The sequence below is a fragment of the Erpetoichthys calabaricus genome, chromosome 3, assembly GCF_900747795.2.
Source record: "Erpetoichthys calabaricus chromosome 3, fErpCal1.3, whole genome shotgun sequence".
In the NCBI taxonomy this organism is placed as follows: domain Eukaryota; kingdom Metazoa; phylum Chordata; class Cladistia; order Polypteriformes; family Polypteridae; genus Erpetoichthys; species Erpetoichthys calabaricus.
Genome location: NC_041396.2, coordinates 33,575,939 through 33,589,670, shown reverse-complemented (window position 1 = coordinate 33,589,670; position 13,732 = coordinate 33,575,939). Strand labels below are relative to the sequence as shown.

General features: G+C 36.1%; 1 protein-coding gene across 1 annotated transcript; it reads right to left on the bottom strand.

Annotated features, from left to right (window-relative positions):
- Positions 1-2,704: 2,704 nt before the first annotated feature.
- On the bottom strand, positions 2,705-12,600 carry LOC114647901 (green-sensitive opsin). The gene is made up of 5 exons (XM_028796582.2): positions 12,072-12,600; positions 10,761-10,929; positions 10,459-10,624; positions 4,819-5,058; positions 2,705-4,109 (listed from the first exon to the last, which is right to left on the bottom strand). Exons 1-5 carry the CDS (start codon positions 12,430-12,432, stop codon positions 3,978-3,980), a joined length of 1,068 nt encoding a protein of 355 aa, XP_028652415.2. The 5' UTR covers positions 12,433-12,600; the 3' UTR covers positions 2,705-3,977.
- Positions 12,601-13,732: the final 1,132 nt, after the last annotated feature.

Below are 13,732 nucleotides of genomic sequence, written 5' to 3'. Positions count from 1 at the left end.
TTACGTTACTTTTTTTTTCTTAGTTCTTAACTTTCAGGAAGTAGAGCAGTCAAGGAGGGTAGCAACATAACAGTTGATTAATATGAAGGAGTACAAACAGTATGAGTAAAGAGCTTTAAAGTAAGGAATTAGAAGAATAATAAGTTAGGAGAACAGACAGAGAATAGTAAAGTAACCTCACAGAAGAACAAACAGGCAGGCAGTCAAGAAGGAAAAGACTACAGGAGCTTAGGGGGCCAGAAAGTGTAAAATACTGTAGCTGTAGCAGTTCTATAACCTAATTTCTTTGGCTTAATTTTTTTTAGTTTCACCATTTAAGTTAAATCTTTTAGTTTTAATTATAAAAGGCAGTTATAGTAATCCTAAATCATATTTTAACAATGAGACCAGTGCAATGCAAGCTCTGTTAGATGTTGGAATTTTTAGATGATGACTTGGAGGAGCCAGTCTTCTATTAGAGCTACATCTGCAGAAAATTCCAGCTGATCCTCCACTGGAGGAAGAGTTGGTTAGTATGCATTGTGGTAAAGAATTGGTGGACCTGGCCCAGGTGTCTTTTAGAGAGATAGTGTAAACCCCTAAGGTGGTGCGGGAGGAGTATCCAAACCAGACAGGTAGTGATATGTGGGTCATGGTCACAAGGCATAAGGTATATGGTGCACGCTGTCTGGGGGCATCAGCCCCAGAAATGGAAGTGTCAAACCGTTTTTAGGTCTTTGCGGAGCTGGATGGTATCTCTGAAGATTCTGATGTGGTAGGCAGGGAGGAGGAGCCCTAACAGGCCACTTCAAAACCAGTTCCCAGAAAGAGAGAGGTAGTGATAGTTGGCCACTCAATCATTAGGGTGATTAAAGTGCAGGTTTGCTCCAGAGAGAGAGAGTCTCACACGGTGTGTTGCCTTCTGGGTGCACAGCTGGGAGGGTGGATAGGGTCTTGGCCAGAGTAGGGGTGGATCCAGTTGTCATTGTCCATGTTGGAACAAATTACATACTTAAGGGTAGCCCGTCAGGTGCCGGGCTGAGGAGCAGAACTGACAAGATAGTTTTCTCTGAAGTTCTGCCTGTACCATGCACCTGCCCAGGTAAGACTGAGGAGATTAGAAGGCTTAACGCATGGCTCAAATCTTGATGCAGGACAGAAGGGTATAGATTTATGGGGCATTGGGACTCCTTTTGGAACAGATGGGACCTGTTCCGATGTGACCGGTTACATCTGAACCAGGAGGTCACAAATATGTTGGGGAGGTGTATGAGTAGGTTAGTCGAGGGTTGTTTAAACTAGGAAATGGGGGGCAGGGAGTTTAGGACAGGCTAGGTTTTGAACTGTACATGGTGGAACAAAGAATAGTGTAAAAAATAACAATGCATGTAAATTCTAACCCAACATTTAAATGTGAAAGTAAAAGGAGTAACACATTAAAAATAGTTTGCCTTAACGCTAGAATTATCAAAAATAAAACAAGTGAGTTGGAGTTGTATGAAGCTGAGCATAATTATCATATTAAAGCAATAATTGAAACCTGGCTAAATAACAATGATGGGGATGAGTATAACATAGAGGGGTACACATTTTTTTAGGAAGAATAGACAGAACAGAAAAGGATGTGGGGTTGCAGTTTATGTCAAACAGAATTTAAATGCAAGTCCTCTTCTGTTGGATGATGAGCCCCATGTCAGTGAGGACATGTAACTTCGCCTGGAAAGCATTAGAGAAAGAGGTCTTATGTTACAGTCCACCCAATGCAGACAGTAATTTGAAAGCACATCTTTTTAGTAATATTAAAAAGGCAAGTTTACATTGGAATATTATAGTCATGGGGGACTTTAACTATCCAGTATTAACTGGGGTAACCTTGCAAATAGTGGAGCATAATAAGAGCAGGAGTTTTTAGAAGTAATTAGTGACTGTTTTTTTAACTCAGTATGTTAAAGCACCAATGCAGGGTGAAGCCTGTCTAGATTTAGTTTTTTGTAATAATCAGGATAGAATTGAAGGTATAGAGGTGATTGAACCACTAGGGTCAAGTGGCCATAATATAATACAATTCTCAGTGTTTTATAAGACTGCGTATGCAAAGACTAAAACTGTTAAGTTTAACTTAGGTAGCACAAATTTTGAGCAAAAGAGACAATGTCTGAGGAGGATAGACTGGGTTAAGCTGTTAAGAGTGGAAACAGTTGAGGAACAGTGGAACAGGTTTACAATGTTTTACAGGTAATGCAGGACAGGTACATACCTAAGTTTGGAATTAATAGGAAATAACAAAAACTCTGCAGTGGGTTAACAAAAAGTTACAAAAAGAAGCTGCAAAGGAAAAAGCAGCTGTACAAGGCGTACAAGACTAACAACTCCAATGTGAATCGTAGGGCATATGAGAACTTGATGGCATCCATTAAGAAGGATGTTAGAGAGGCTAAAAGGCAGTTGAAGAGTAATAGAGCAGATAAGGTGAAACATGACCCAAAGAGATTCTTTCAATATTTTATTTTTAAAAGAACGGTCAAGGAAGAGGTGAAGTGCATCAGGAATAGTAAAGAGGAATTAAAAAATACAGACAGTGAAATAACAGATGCTCTAAATAAGAATTTTTCTGAGGTCTTCACAAGTGAGGAAATAGATAACCTCCCAGCAGTAAATGGGACTAATAAGGAGGTACTGATTGATTTGGAAACACCAGTGTAAAAATAAACACACAAGCGTTAGGTTTTTGATGCATGCATTTATTTCTATTACTATGTTTTGTTTGACTTTACAAATTCACATTATATACTTTATTTATAAAATATATACAGCAGTGATGACAAGGTCAGACAAATAAAGAATTATTTGCCCAGAGTGACAAAAAACAAACCAAAACAGGTGTGTAGTCCAGTATACCCTTGTAAATATTGCAGCTCTCCGCCACAGAAAAAGCTGATGTTATATACAGCATTAATTCTCAAAATGACTGAAGCTTCTAAAGCTCTTCTTGGAAACTAATTCCCATTTTGTTGTTACTCAGTCACTAGATGCACTAGTATTACTTAAGTGTTTGTTTATCATACCAATCACATGTAGTAGCTTTTGTTGCCATCATACTGGAACTGTTGGCTTTTCAGCTTGCATTTCTGCGCTTATCTTGATATACAGGGTAGACGTATGTTCTGATATTCTGCTGACTTAAGGAGCTTGGTAGATATCAGCCATTCAGAACACTAAAACAATATTGCCCAGTGAAACTGCACAGTTCTCCTGCTGCTTTTGCTCTTCGTTGCGTATGTCTCCATTTTTCACTTGCCTGATGTTAACGTACAAATGTCTATCCTCATTCTTTACAACACTGAAAAGAAAAGTGTCATCAAGAGGCTAACTTTAGCTGAATAGAGCAAACCGTAGAGTGCATTTTAGAGAAAAGCAAATCCACAGGTTGCCCATGAATATTTAGGAAAAGTAGGACCTTTTCACATGGTGTATAATTTTCACACTCCTGTATTAGGGGTGGAAGGCTGCTTTGCAGTGCTAGGGAGTTAGGGAGGCATCATGAACAGTGACTAAAGAGGTTCAAAGGTGATGTTACTTTTTTAATTTCATTTGATAAACTGTACCTGCTATCAGATGGATGGTTGAATGTTCAGTGGTCAATATAGTTAACCAATATAGTATGGTTTACCTGGAGACGTTGTGATATTACCTGCAGTCTTGCAGTTGCCATGACGGTAGTGTTGCTGCCAAAAAAGGAGTGGCAGCAAGAAAAGGGTTGAAAAATTCTGTGCTGAAAGTATATAAATATAATAGTACATAAATGAACTTTTTCACCATTAGGAAGACGGACTTCTTGACAGACATATTCTTCTGATTTTGGTTGCCTTTTCACTTTCACCTTTTGATCAGTAAAATCTTTGTCACAGTTAATGCACGTTATCGAAAAAAAATGAGGAAGATGCTACTGTGGAATAGAGCAGTCACCATAATGTGTTTTGGGTCAGTAAAAAATGTGACTATGCCGGAGATACTTGGCTAGAAGACACTGAGGACACTTCTGTCTTACTTTGAGAGGCTGTGGAGGACACATCATCATCTCCAAGTGGGTTCTTGCCGCAGCAGATTGTGGTGATCATGCAGTTACGGAACTAAAGAGAAAAAGGAAGGAATTGAAGGCTACATTTTGAGATAACCAGTCATTTAGAGACTGAGTAGAAGTGTCATAGAACTCTTCCCTCCCACCTTCAGTCAGATGCTTATGGACACTGAAGGACATAGCATGAGAGTGGCATGATATGAAGAGGCAAATGTAAAGCAGACCTCACTCATTTTGTCTTAGAATGGGGCATGTGATACTGGCTTAAAAATAGATCAATACCATCAAAGGACAGTAAAGTCTGAAGAGGCCTGAGCACCCAAATAATTTGACATCGAGGAGTATGATCTTCTTAACTAGCTTAGTTCAGTTTAGGGTTGAGGGAGGACACAGCCAATACTGGCTACATTGGATATAAGACATGAAAAGGTGCTGAACAGGATGCCAGTCTATCATAGAACCAACACAGACTCTGAATCCAGAATACTGGAACCAAGAGGCACTGCGCTACACTTTACATTATGCATAAATGCATAAATACACATGTATAATATGTACAACATATGCATACACACACACATATATATGTATATTTATATATATATATATATATATATATATATATATATATATATATATATATATGTATATATACACACAGTATATTTATAGTTGTTTGTAATGCAGTGTTACTTAAGTAGTACAGATGTAGCAGCAGGTGGTTAAGTTTTGTTTAGGATCCTTTAAACTTCTTTACTTACCTGTTTATTTAGCAGGACATATATAATAGGGTTATATAAGGAGGAGCTCTTGGAGAAGAAGGCAGGAATGGTCATGAGTGTGGCAGTGAAGTCGGCCCCTTGGTTCATAAAAATCCAGAAAGCTACAGTGGCATAGGGGGTCCAGGCCAACATAAACCCAATAACCATGAGGATGACCATGCGAGTGACTTCTCGCTCTGCTTTCTGGGTTGTTGCTGATTCCTGCTGTGATGCTGCTGCCTGGAGAAAAAGAGAGAAGTTAACTTCATCCTTTCAAGTCAGCTGTTGAGTAAGGTTTTACTTGAAAGAAGAACGCAAGGTTCAATATTGTGAAGGATTAATTTAATGTAATTTTTCCTTTTACTCTTGCCCGAAACTTACATCTGTATAGCAATAACACAACTGATATATTTTTGGATAATTATTACCAGTGTAGATAATGAAAAGGGTAATTTAAATGCCATTTACTACATGGCATCTTTTAATTGCTACACTTGTTTTCCAGTTGCATGATGTAGTTGTAGACAGCATTGTACTGTAAAAGTACTCAGCACTTGAATTATGGTACATTAAAAAAAGGTTAGTGCAGTTGTTAATCACTGCTATCTCACAATACAAGGAACATACTCTCCATTTGGATTTTCTTCACATCCTAAAGGTGTTGATTAGGTTAATTTGTCAATCAAAATTGCCAAGGTTATGTGTGCTCAGTAATGTCTTGTTGCTCAGTCCATAGTTTTTCCTGTGTGTGCATGACTGTTCAGTTTCATACTTGTATAGTTTTAGTGTGGTACCTTGAGGGTTTTTTTAACAGATGCTGCAGAAATGTTAAGGACTATAGTTTACAAAAGTCAAAAACTAACTTAGATGTGAACACCCCTTGTAAAATCTTTTTCACTGATGCTGATTCTTTGGGTTCTTAGATTTTTTTAATGAAGTGAAATTCTTATATTTAGAATCCTACAATCTTCACCTTGTACACCTCGCACTATAAATATAACACCTGATCATGTTATTTGCAGAAATTTTGTGATTATTCTGTACTTTTGGGGTGTATTTATTTGGGGGATGAGACAGATGATAGGAGTCTGGAGAACTTTGTCTCTTGGTGCAGAAAGAATTATCGGCAAAACTCAACGAATCTCTGTGCCCAGTCTCTCAGTCAAGTACTGAATGTGGAAGTGGTACTTTGCTACAAGTACTGGAGGTCCACATCACTGACAGACTAGACCGATCATAAAACACAGAGGAACTACTTAAGAAATGAGCAGAGGAGACTCTTTTTCTGTGGAGACTGTACTCATTTAATGTGGGCAGTGAGATCCTTTACATATTCTACATCAGTTGCATCATTTCAAGTGAGGCTAACCTGATTAACAATCTAATTAAAGAAGGCAGGCTTGGTTATGGGTCACATTCCTGACACCCTGTAAGGTAGTAGTGGAGGAGAGAATGAAGACACAACTGATGTTTATTATGAACAATGCTGCACAGCCTCTCTGTAACACACTAACACTGAGGACTTTCAGCGAACAAATTACTCGGCTAAAGTGTGTCAAGAAATACTAAGGGGGCTCCTTTATACAAACAATAATATGCCTGCATAATTCCTCACTGTGACTGTAACTGCCAAGTCAGAAGTTTTCTTTCTTTTTAGTTATTCTGGTGTGTATTTGAGAAGGGTTTCTTGTGTGCCATAATATAAGGGGTGTATTGTTCATCATAATGTAATAATATTTATTTATTTGCTAAGTTGTTTAATTGAGCTTCTGTAAAAAGCCTAATTCCCCCTAATTAAGTGGTTTCTTTCTGTTTATTCTCTGTATCTACCTATGTAAAGATTCAACCTGAAAAAGCATTGTGCTCTTAGTAATTTAGATAAGCGTCATTGCATTACTGTCCATTTTGACTTGCTGTATTTCCAGATAATGAAGGGCACAAGACTGTCCGTAGTAAATCCATAGACTTGGAGTACAGGCCGGTGCTTCTTCGGTTATGAGCAGTCTGCCATCTGGCCATTGAACTCGTGATACTAATTAAGCAAAGCAGACAGCACATGGCTGGTTACTGCGTATCATAATTATTAGTTGGATCATGGTGGGTTTTTCTAGTCTTTTTTAATAATTATATTTTAAACTAAAATAATTCTCAGTATTAAGGAAATATGTATTTTACATACTGTAAAACTTTCCATTTTGTATTTTAAGAGATATGCTCAATAAAACAATTCAGTTTTTTTATTATAGAACAGGTCTCCAGTCAGTGAGAGACAGCTTCAGTTGTTAGAAGCGTGACAAAACTTTGAACATTTTTAAGATTATTAGAAGTAAATTCTGAAAACTGGTGTAGTCTGAATAAGTTAGAAATTTCAAAATTGTTTTATTTTTATAAATATGCTGTGCAATTGAGTGGCAAGCCGTCTAGGGAGGGCTACTGACATGTGTCTCATGTTACAAGAATATGTTGTGGCCCATTACCATATATTTGGATGAAGATGATCTGAAAATGGATGAATGAGTTTGAACATTGCTGAATTTTTAAATTGTGAAGGATATTAAGTGGTAGCCAGTACAACAGCAATACTTTTAAAGGCTGTTTGAATTTTTTCATGTTTTTCTTTGTGCAGTATGTGTTAACTTTCATCAATATTAGGTAAACACTATTAAGATAAATGATAATTTGTATTACAATATAGAACACCTGAACAGTCCTGCATGATTTTGTGTAATTCTTAGTTCAGAAGCTACTGCACTATATTCAGTGCAGTTTACAAAGTGCTTAAGAGAGCCATTTTATCCATGATACACTTGAACACTGCAAAAAATGAAATCTTAACAAGCCAGACAATCTTGAAAAGAGATAACAGATCTTGTTTTTCTTATTTTAAGAATAACTGACTTGAGTAGATTTGTATGTGTAAGATATATAATCTCATTTTTAGAAAATTTAACAAGTTAACAAGTTAAACTTTCTCACTATATTGGCAGATAATTTTGCTTGATTCTAGTACCTTTTTCTTGTTTTTCTTGTTAAAACAACTTTTTACAATTTTGGCAAAGAGATCACAGCTACATTCTCACCCCAGATAACAAAACCAAAAATATTGCATATCAAGAGGCCCTCAGATACGAAAGCTATCAATACAAATGTTCTCAATACAAATTATTACACTTTTTTTTTTTAGTTCTTATTGATTTTTAAAATTTTTCCTGTTTCACTACTACGCAGGTGGAGCCGCGGGGGGCAGCTAGTAATATATAAAATATACTTTTTGTCATTTTAATGTTTAGGTATTTAGATTCTAGTCAGATTCATGAAAGGCAAAAATCTTCTCTCGCTGCCATACCAGTTCATTGTAGAGCATTAACACATTGGCTATTTAAAAATTTTATAGTCACACATTGCAAACCTAGTATGGCATTTCCTTGTGCTGCTATTTATTTTATTGTCATGTGAGCACACCTTTAGAGCCACTACATCTGTTTTTTATAAATTAATTTAATTTGAAACAGCATCTCCTCTGTGCTTATCTGCAGGGTGTGACTTTAAAATTAAGTATTGCAAACCTAAAAGAATACCTTTTGTGAATACCTTTTTAGTGGGTCCACTACTGGGCCGATTACAGTGAAACCTTTCAATGGTGTAGAACATATGCTGAAACCACCAAGAAAATTGTCTCCTTTCATCTAGCTATTAGGGGTTAGACTCCAGAAATTATTAAAGTTGATCATTTTCCATAAGAAAAGTATTGAGGCAAATTTTAAAATAATGAGCAACTTCATATAAACCTACATAATGTTAATAGATGATGGGTAGAGTAATTCATTCATGTTGTCGGAGTTATTCTGAGTTTGACTCTGGATGACCCTGATTGCTGTGTTCAATGCCATAAAATTCTGAAAATCTCCCCATAATAAGAATATGGGGAATATTAAATTGATTTTAGACAAAGGTGTGCAAAAAATAATTACAAAACCTTTTCAGTATTCAGTAGTACTTAGGAACAAAATAGCATAGGTCTTGGACAGCCTTCATTTAACTTGAAGTGAGAAATATTTCGGGTTTGTTATTTACAATAACAAAAGTAACTTGGTAAACCCTTGGTAATATCAAAGCAAATTACTCAGTAATTGTAGATATAAGCTTCCCTCACTTCATGAAGCAAATTGTTTTCTTTGTATGGTAATTTTTTGTAACATGAAAGTCTAATCAACATTAATTTAAATGGAAAACATTTTTAAGCATTTCCTGGCCTCCATAATGATCTCATTTTTCTTCAGATAACATCAAAACATTTCTAAATTGACAGAATTAATTTAATAATAACATTAGATATCAAAACAAAATCAAATAAAACATTACCCTTCATTAATTACTGTTGAATTGCTTTTGTGTCCATGTGTGTGCCTGTGTGTGTTGTTTGTATATACAGTATATCTATCTATCTATCTATCTATCTATCTATCTATCTATCTATCTATCTATCTATCTATCTATCTATCTATCTATCTATCTATCTATCTATCTATCTATCTATCTATCTATCTATCTATCTATCTATCTATCTATCTATCTATCTATCTATCTATCTATCTATCTATCTATCTATCAAAGCTGTTTACCTAGTCTTTATCACTTCAAGCTTCACATTTAAAGGCACAGTCTTTAAATCATTCATTGTTCCACATTGAGGATATAACTAGCAATCACAGTCTCAGTTACTCCCATATCCTCAATGTGGAACAATGAACAATGTGGAACAATCATTCATTGTTCCACATTGAGGATATGGGAGTAACTGAGACTGTGATTGCTAGTTATTCACCCGCACTCATGTTTTGCAGGCTGCCACGAAGTACATTTGAAACAACTGAGAAAATTAATGGGTGTTAGCGCTAGTAGCATGTGTTTCAAAATCATTCCAGGTTTCATTTTCGAAACTGAGAAAATTCAACTTCTGTGTAGTGTGTAAATCAAAAAAATGTATTTAAAGAATTTCTTTGTATATGCAAATTTTTGCAAAGTTGTTATTTGTAATTTGGGGTAAGCCTGTATATAGCATTTGAGTAGTCCTGCTGTGTTTTCAGTTAAACCATTTGCCTTTATTCAATTCCAGAAATTAAAAAAAAAATCTCCCTATCAGAAACTTATGGGCAACATTAAAAACTATTAAAGGAAATATGCATTTACATATAGGTATATTTTACAAAAAGCATTTGAGTTAGAAAACCTCCTTTCAAATCCAGGCTAGATCAGTTTATAACATGTGCACACAGCAATGATGAACTACATATATTATGTAGTTGCATATTTGATCTTTATTAGCTGTGTAAGCATTATGAACTTAATTCCAGAAGATTCCTATCCTACTATTTTCTACTTATGGAAAGTACAGGAAATGTTCAAACAAAAATGCTGTGATTAAGACCTTGGACTTTTACGATTCACAAGCATGTTAATATCAGTAATCAAATCAACCTTGATGCTTGCAGGAAGCAAACAGCTGTTAAATTAGATAGTACATTTGATAATTCAGACTGGTTTTAATTGCTATTAACAGTGTCCTAATGTAGTAGAAAACGTATACTTTCAAGAATATCATGGGCTTGATATTCCGGTTTAGATTATGTTATAACTCACCTCTTTGACTTTGCATATGAGCCGGCCATAAGAGAAGAAGATTATAACTACTGGAATAAAGAAGTGCACAACAAACATGTAGATAACATAGGAGGCATTGTTGTAGTGTGGATTCATAGTGTAGTAGTCTGGTCCACATGAACACTGCATTCCCTCCGGCAAATATCTGAAACAAAAACATATTCATACATCTGTAGCTGGCATTCAAATACATTTTACTGTTATGGTGGACTTTCTTTAAAGAATGAAGCTGTCCACACAGAGAAGAAGGAAACATTTAAACTTTCCAAACCTTTACGTACCTGGACCAGCCAAATAGTGGTGGGGCAGCACAGCTCAGTGCCATGACCCAGGTGAAAGCAATGCCCATGAAAGCATGAGTAGAAGAAAAGCGAAAATTTCCCATTGGCTTGCAGACTACAATGTATCGTTCAATGGCCAGCACAACCAAAGACCAGAGAGCTACCTCACCTGTGGAATAGGAGAGAAAGTAAAGAACATCCAGCTAGTACATCTTGACACAAAGACAACTGTGTGAAAAAAAAAAAGCTATTCATCTTAGTCTTCATAAGTGTATATAGATTTTTCTCAAGTTCTGTATATATTCTTTCAATTTCAATATCCAACATTGTAGTCTGAAAAACATTTAGATTTAGTGTTAAGAACTAAAGACATCCTGCAATGAAGTCCAATGACAGTCATACTCTAACCGGCTACTGTTGGAGCCTATTCCAGCGAGCATAGGGCACAAGGCAGGAACAAACCCAGGACTGGGCACCAGCCCATCGCAGCTAGAGAAAATGTTTCTGAGTTTAAACTAACCTTTAACAGAATGCTTTACAATGCTTAGGTTGGAAGTGGGCAGCATCTAGATGGTCATTAATAAAAAAAAATAGAAAATACAACCTACATCCTAAACAGAGGGACATATTTTAACACCTGTGCTTTTCTCTTCGATTTTTTCAAAACAATTTTTTACATTTTTTTTGGTTGTGCTCTCAAGAGCTTCAGCGATCTATATCGCTCACTTAAATGGCAGCTTGGTTTATGAATTACCAACTACAGTATGTCCCATCTACTAAGCATCACGTCCTCCTCAATAAATACCAGCTCTGCTTGTTAATGTATGCATATTTAAATAAAAATAACAAAATGATCTCTTTTTATGAAATATGATCCATCAAGCATTTTTTAACTTTCTATCAGTACGTCTTGCAGCAACAAATGACTACTGTTACCACAGTATGGATTAACATTAGAGAAATACTGTTTAAAAATGCTTAAGAATGCAATTAATTCAAACACACACACACCTACACTCACACATCTGTTAATATTTGTAATAAAAATCCTAATAAAATTTAAAAAACAAACTAATACCCACTGATTTCTTCCTACAAAATTCTTTTTTATTCCCTTTGCTTAGTCTGCTTCTTAAAGCACAATGCACCCAAACATGTCACTACATTTTTCTGATGGTCCATTAAGAAATTTCTGACAGGTAATACCCACATCCTGCAGAAAAGATTCAAAAGAAACTATGTTTTTTGTCAAGGTATATTCCTTTTTCTCAGCCATTGAATATTTACCCTTTTTTGACTCCAGCCTCTTACCTCCAAGTGTTGCCATGAAGCCTTCTATAGCACAGCCTGTAGGTCCAAAGACAAAGTAGCCATTCATAGCTGTATAGAAGGTGATGGTGAAACCAAAACAGACCATAAAGAGACCGGCAACAGCCAAGTTAACCAAAATATAGTTGAGGGGCTGCCGAAGTTTCTTGTGCTTGAAAGTTACCACCAGTGTCAGAAAGTTGATGGGGAAGCCCAGACTAATAAGCATAAACATGTAGGCGCACAGCGTTGAGAACTTCCAAGGGGCTGCAAGGTAGTACTGCGGATACTCAAAAGGGCTCCGTACCAAACCCGTTCGGTTTGAGAAGGGCACATAGAAGTTAATGCCCTCTGTGCCATTCATGGTGCTGTAACTTAAAGGAACTCAAAAAAGAAAATGTTGCTATCACACTAGAAGGACAGGACTACCAGCAATGCAGCTGCCCCTCTCAAAACCTGCCTATATCTTCTACTATTTCCCTTGCGCACTCCTTATGTTTGCAATGTCTTCTTGGGCTCTCTGCAATTCTGCCTGAGGGTTTTATACCTTGTTTAAGTAGATACTGCTAGGGATTAGGTGCAGACAAAACTTTGTGACAAGGGCAAGGAGATTGAATGGAACTGACGATTTAAGAACCTTCTAATTAGCTAGTTGGCCCACACCCCACTTAAGACCCTTTAATGTATTTCGTCATTACAAGATTTTCGATTTAGGCTGAAACTGAGGACTTCTTAAAGCATAAGTCAAACTAACCCCCCAACCCACCCAGGAAGCAGCCTCTTGCCAGGATTGGCATTTGTGAGAGGATGTGCTCTACATCTTTCTCATGAGCTTTGGTCATTCAGCATTATTTAAAGATGGTGGGGGATTTTCTGAATCCTCAAAGTAAAATTTCAGCTCAGCTAAACTACTTCTGCTTCCCTTTCTTAACCTTCACTGAGCTTAAACTAAAGACGCCCAAGCTGGATCAGTATAAACTGATTTTTTGAGACCACTGAGGAAGAAAAAATGAGACATTGTTAATTTAGATGATCATTCACTAATATTTAAATAAGTGTAATATGAATGATTTGTTTTGCTGCAGTATGATGTTTTCAAGCATTCTTCTGGCTTTTGCAATAATACATTTTGAAGGCTAGCAAAAATATAATTCATAAAAAATGAATAACTTAAAACATTTCTTGGCTTCCTTTTCATAACATTTTATAACCAACAAACCACTTGTATTAATTAATATTAAACCAGACTGATATCCTGTCCTTTGCTAGTTTGAATATAATTCGAAATCAGTTTATATACAAATAGAACAATGTTACCTGTTATCATGGTACAGGAGATAAAATGGCATAATAATAATACAGTTATGGTACAGGTGAGCATTCTTCTGAGTCAAACCAACGTAAAATAAAAAGGGGGCAGAAAATAGCATCAGTGGTTGAAGATTCCATACTAGGAGATAATAATAATAATAATAATAATAATAATAATAATAATAATAATAATAATAAGCCAATTATTAACTATGCTTGAAGAACAATAATGGAAGCCAAACATCAAATCCTAGAACAACGAAAGAGGAAATGGGAAGAATAACCTTTCTATGGAAAGTATCCGAAATGAATAAATGGCAAAGACATGGACCAAGCCCAAACAAACCATTGGC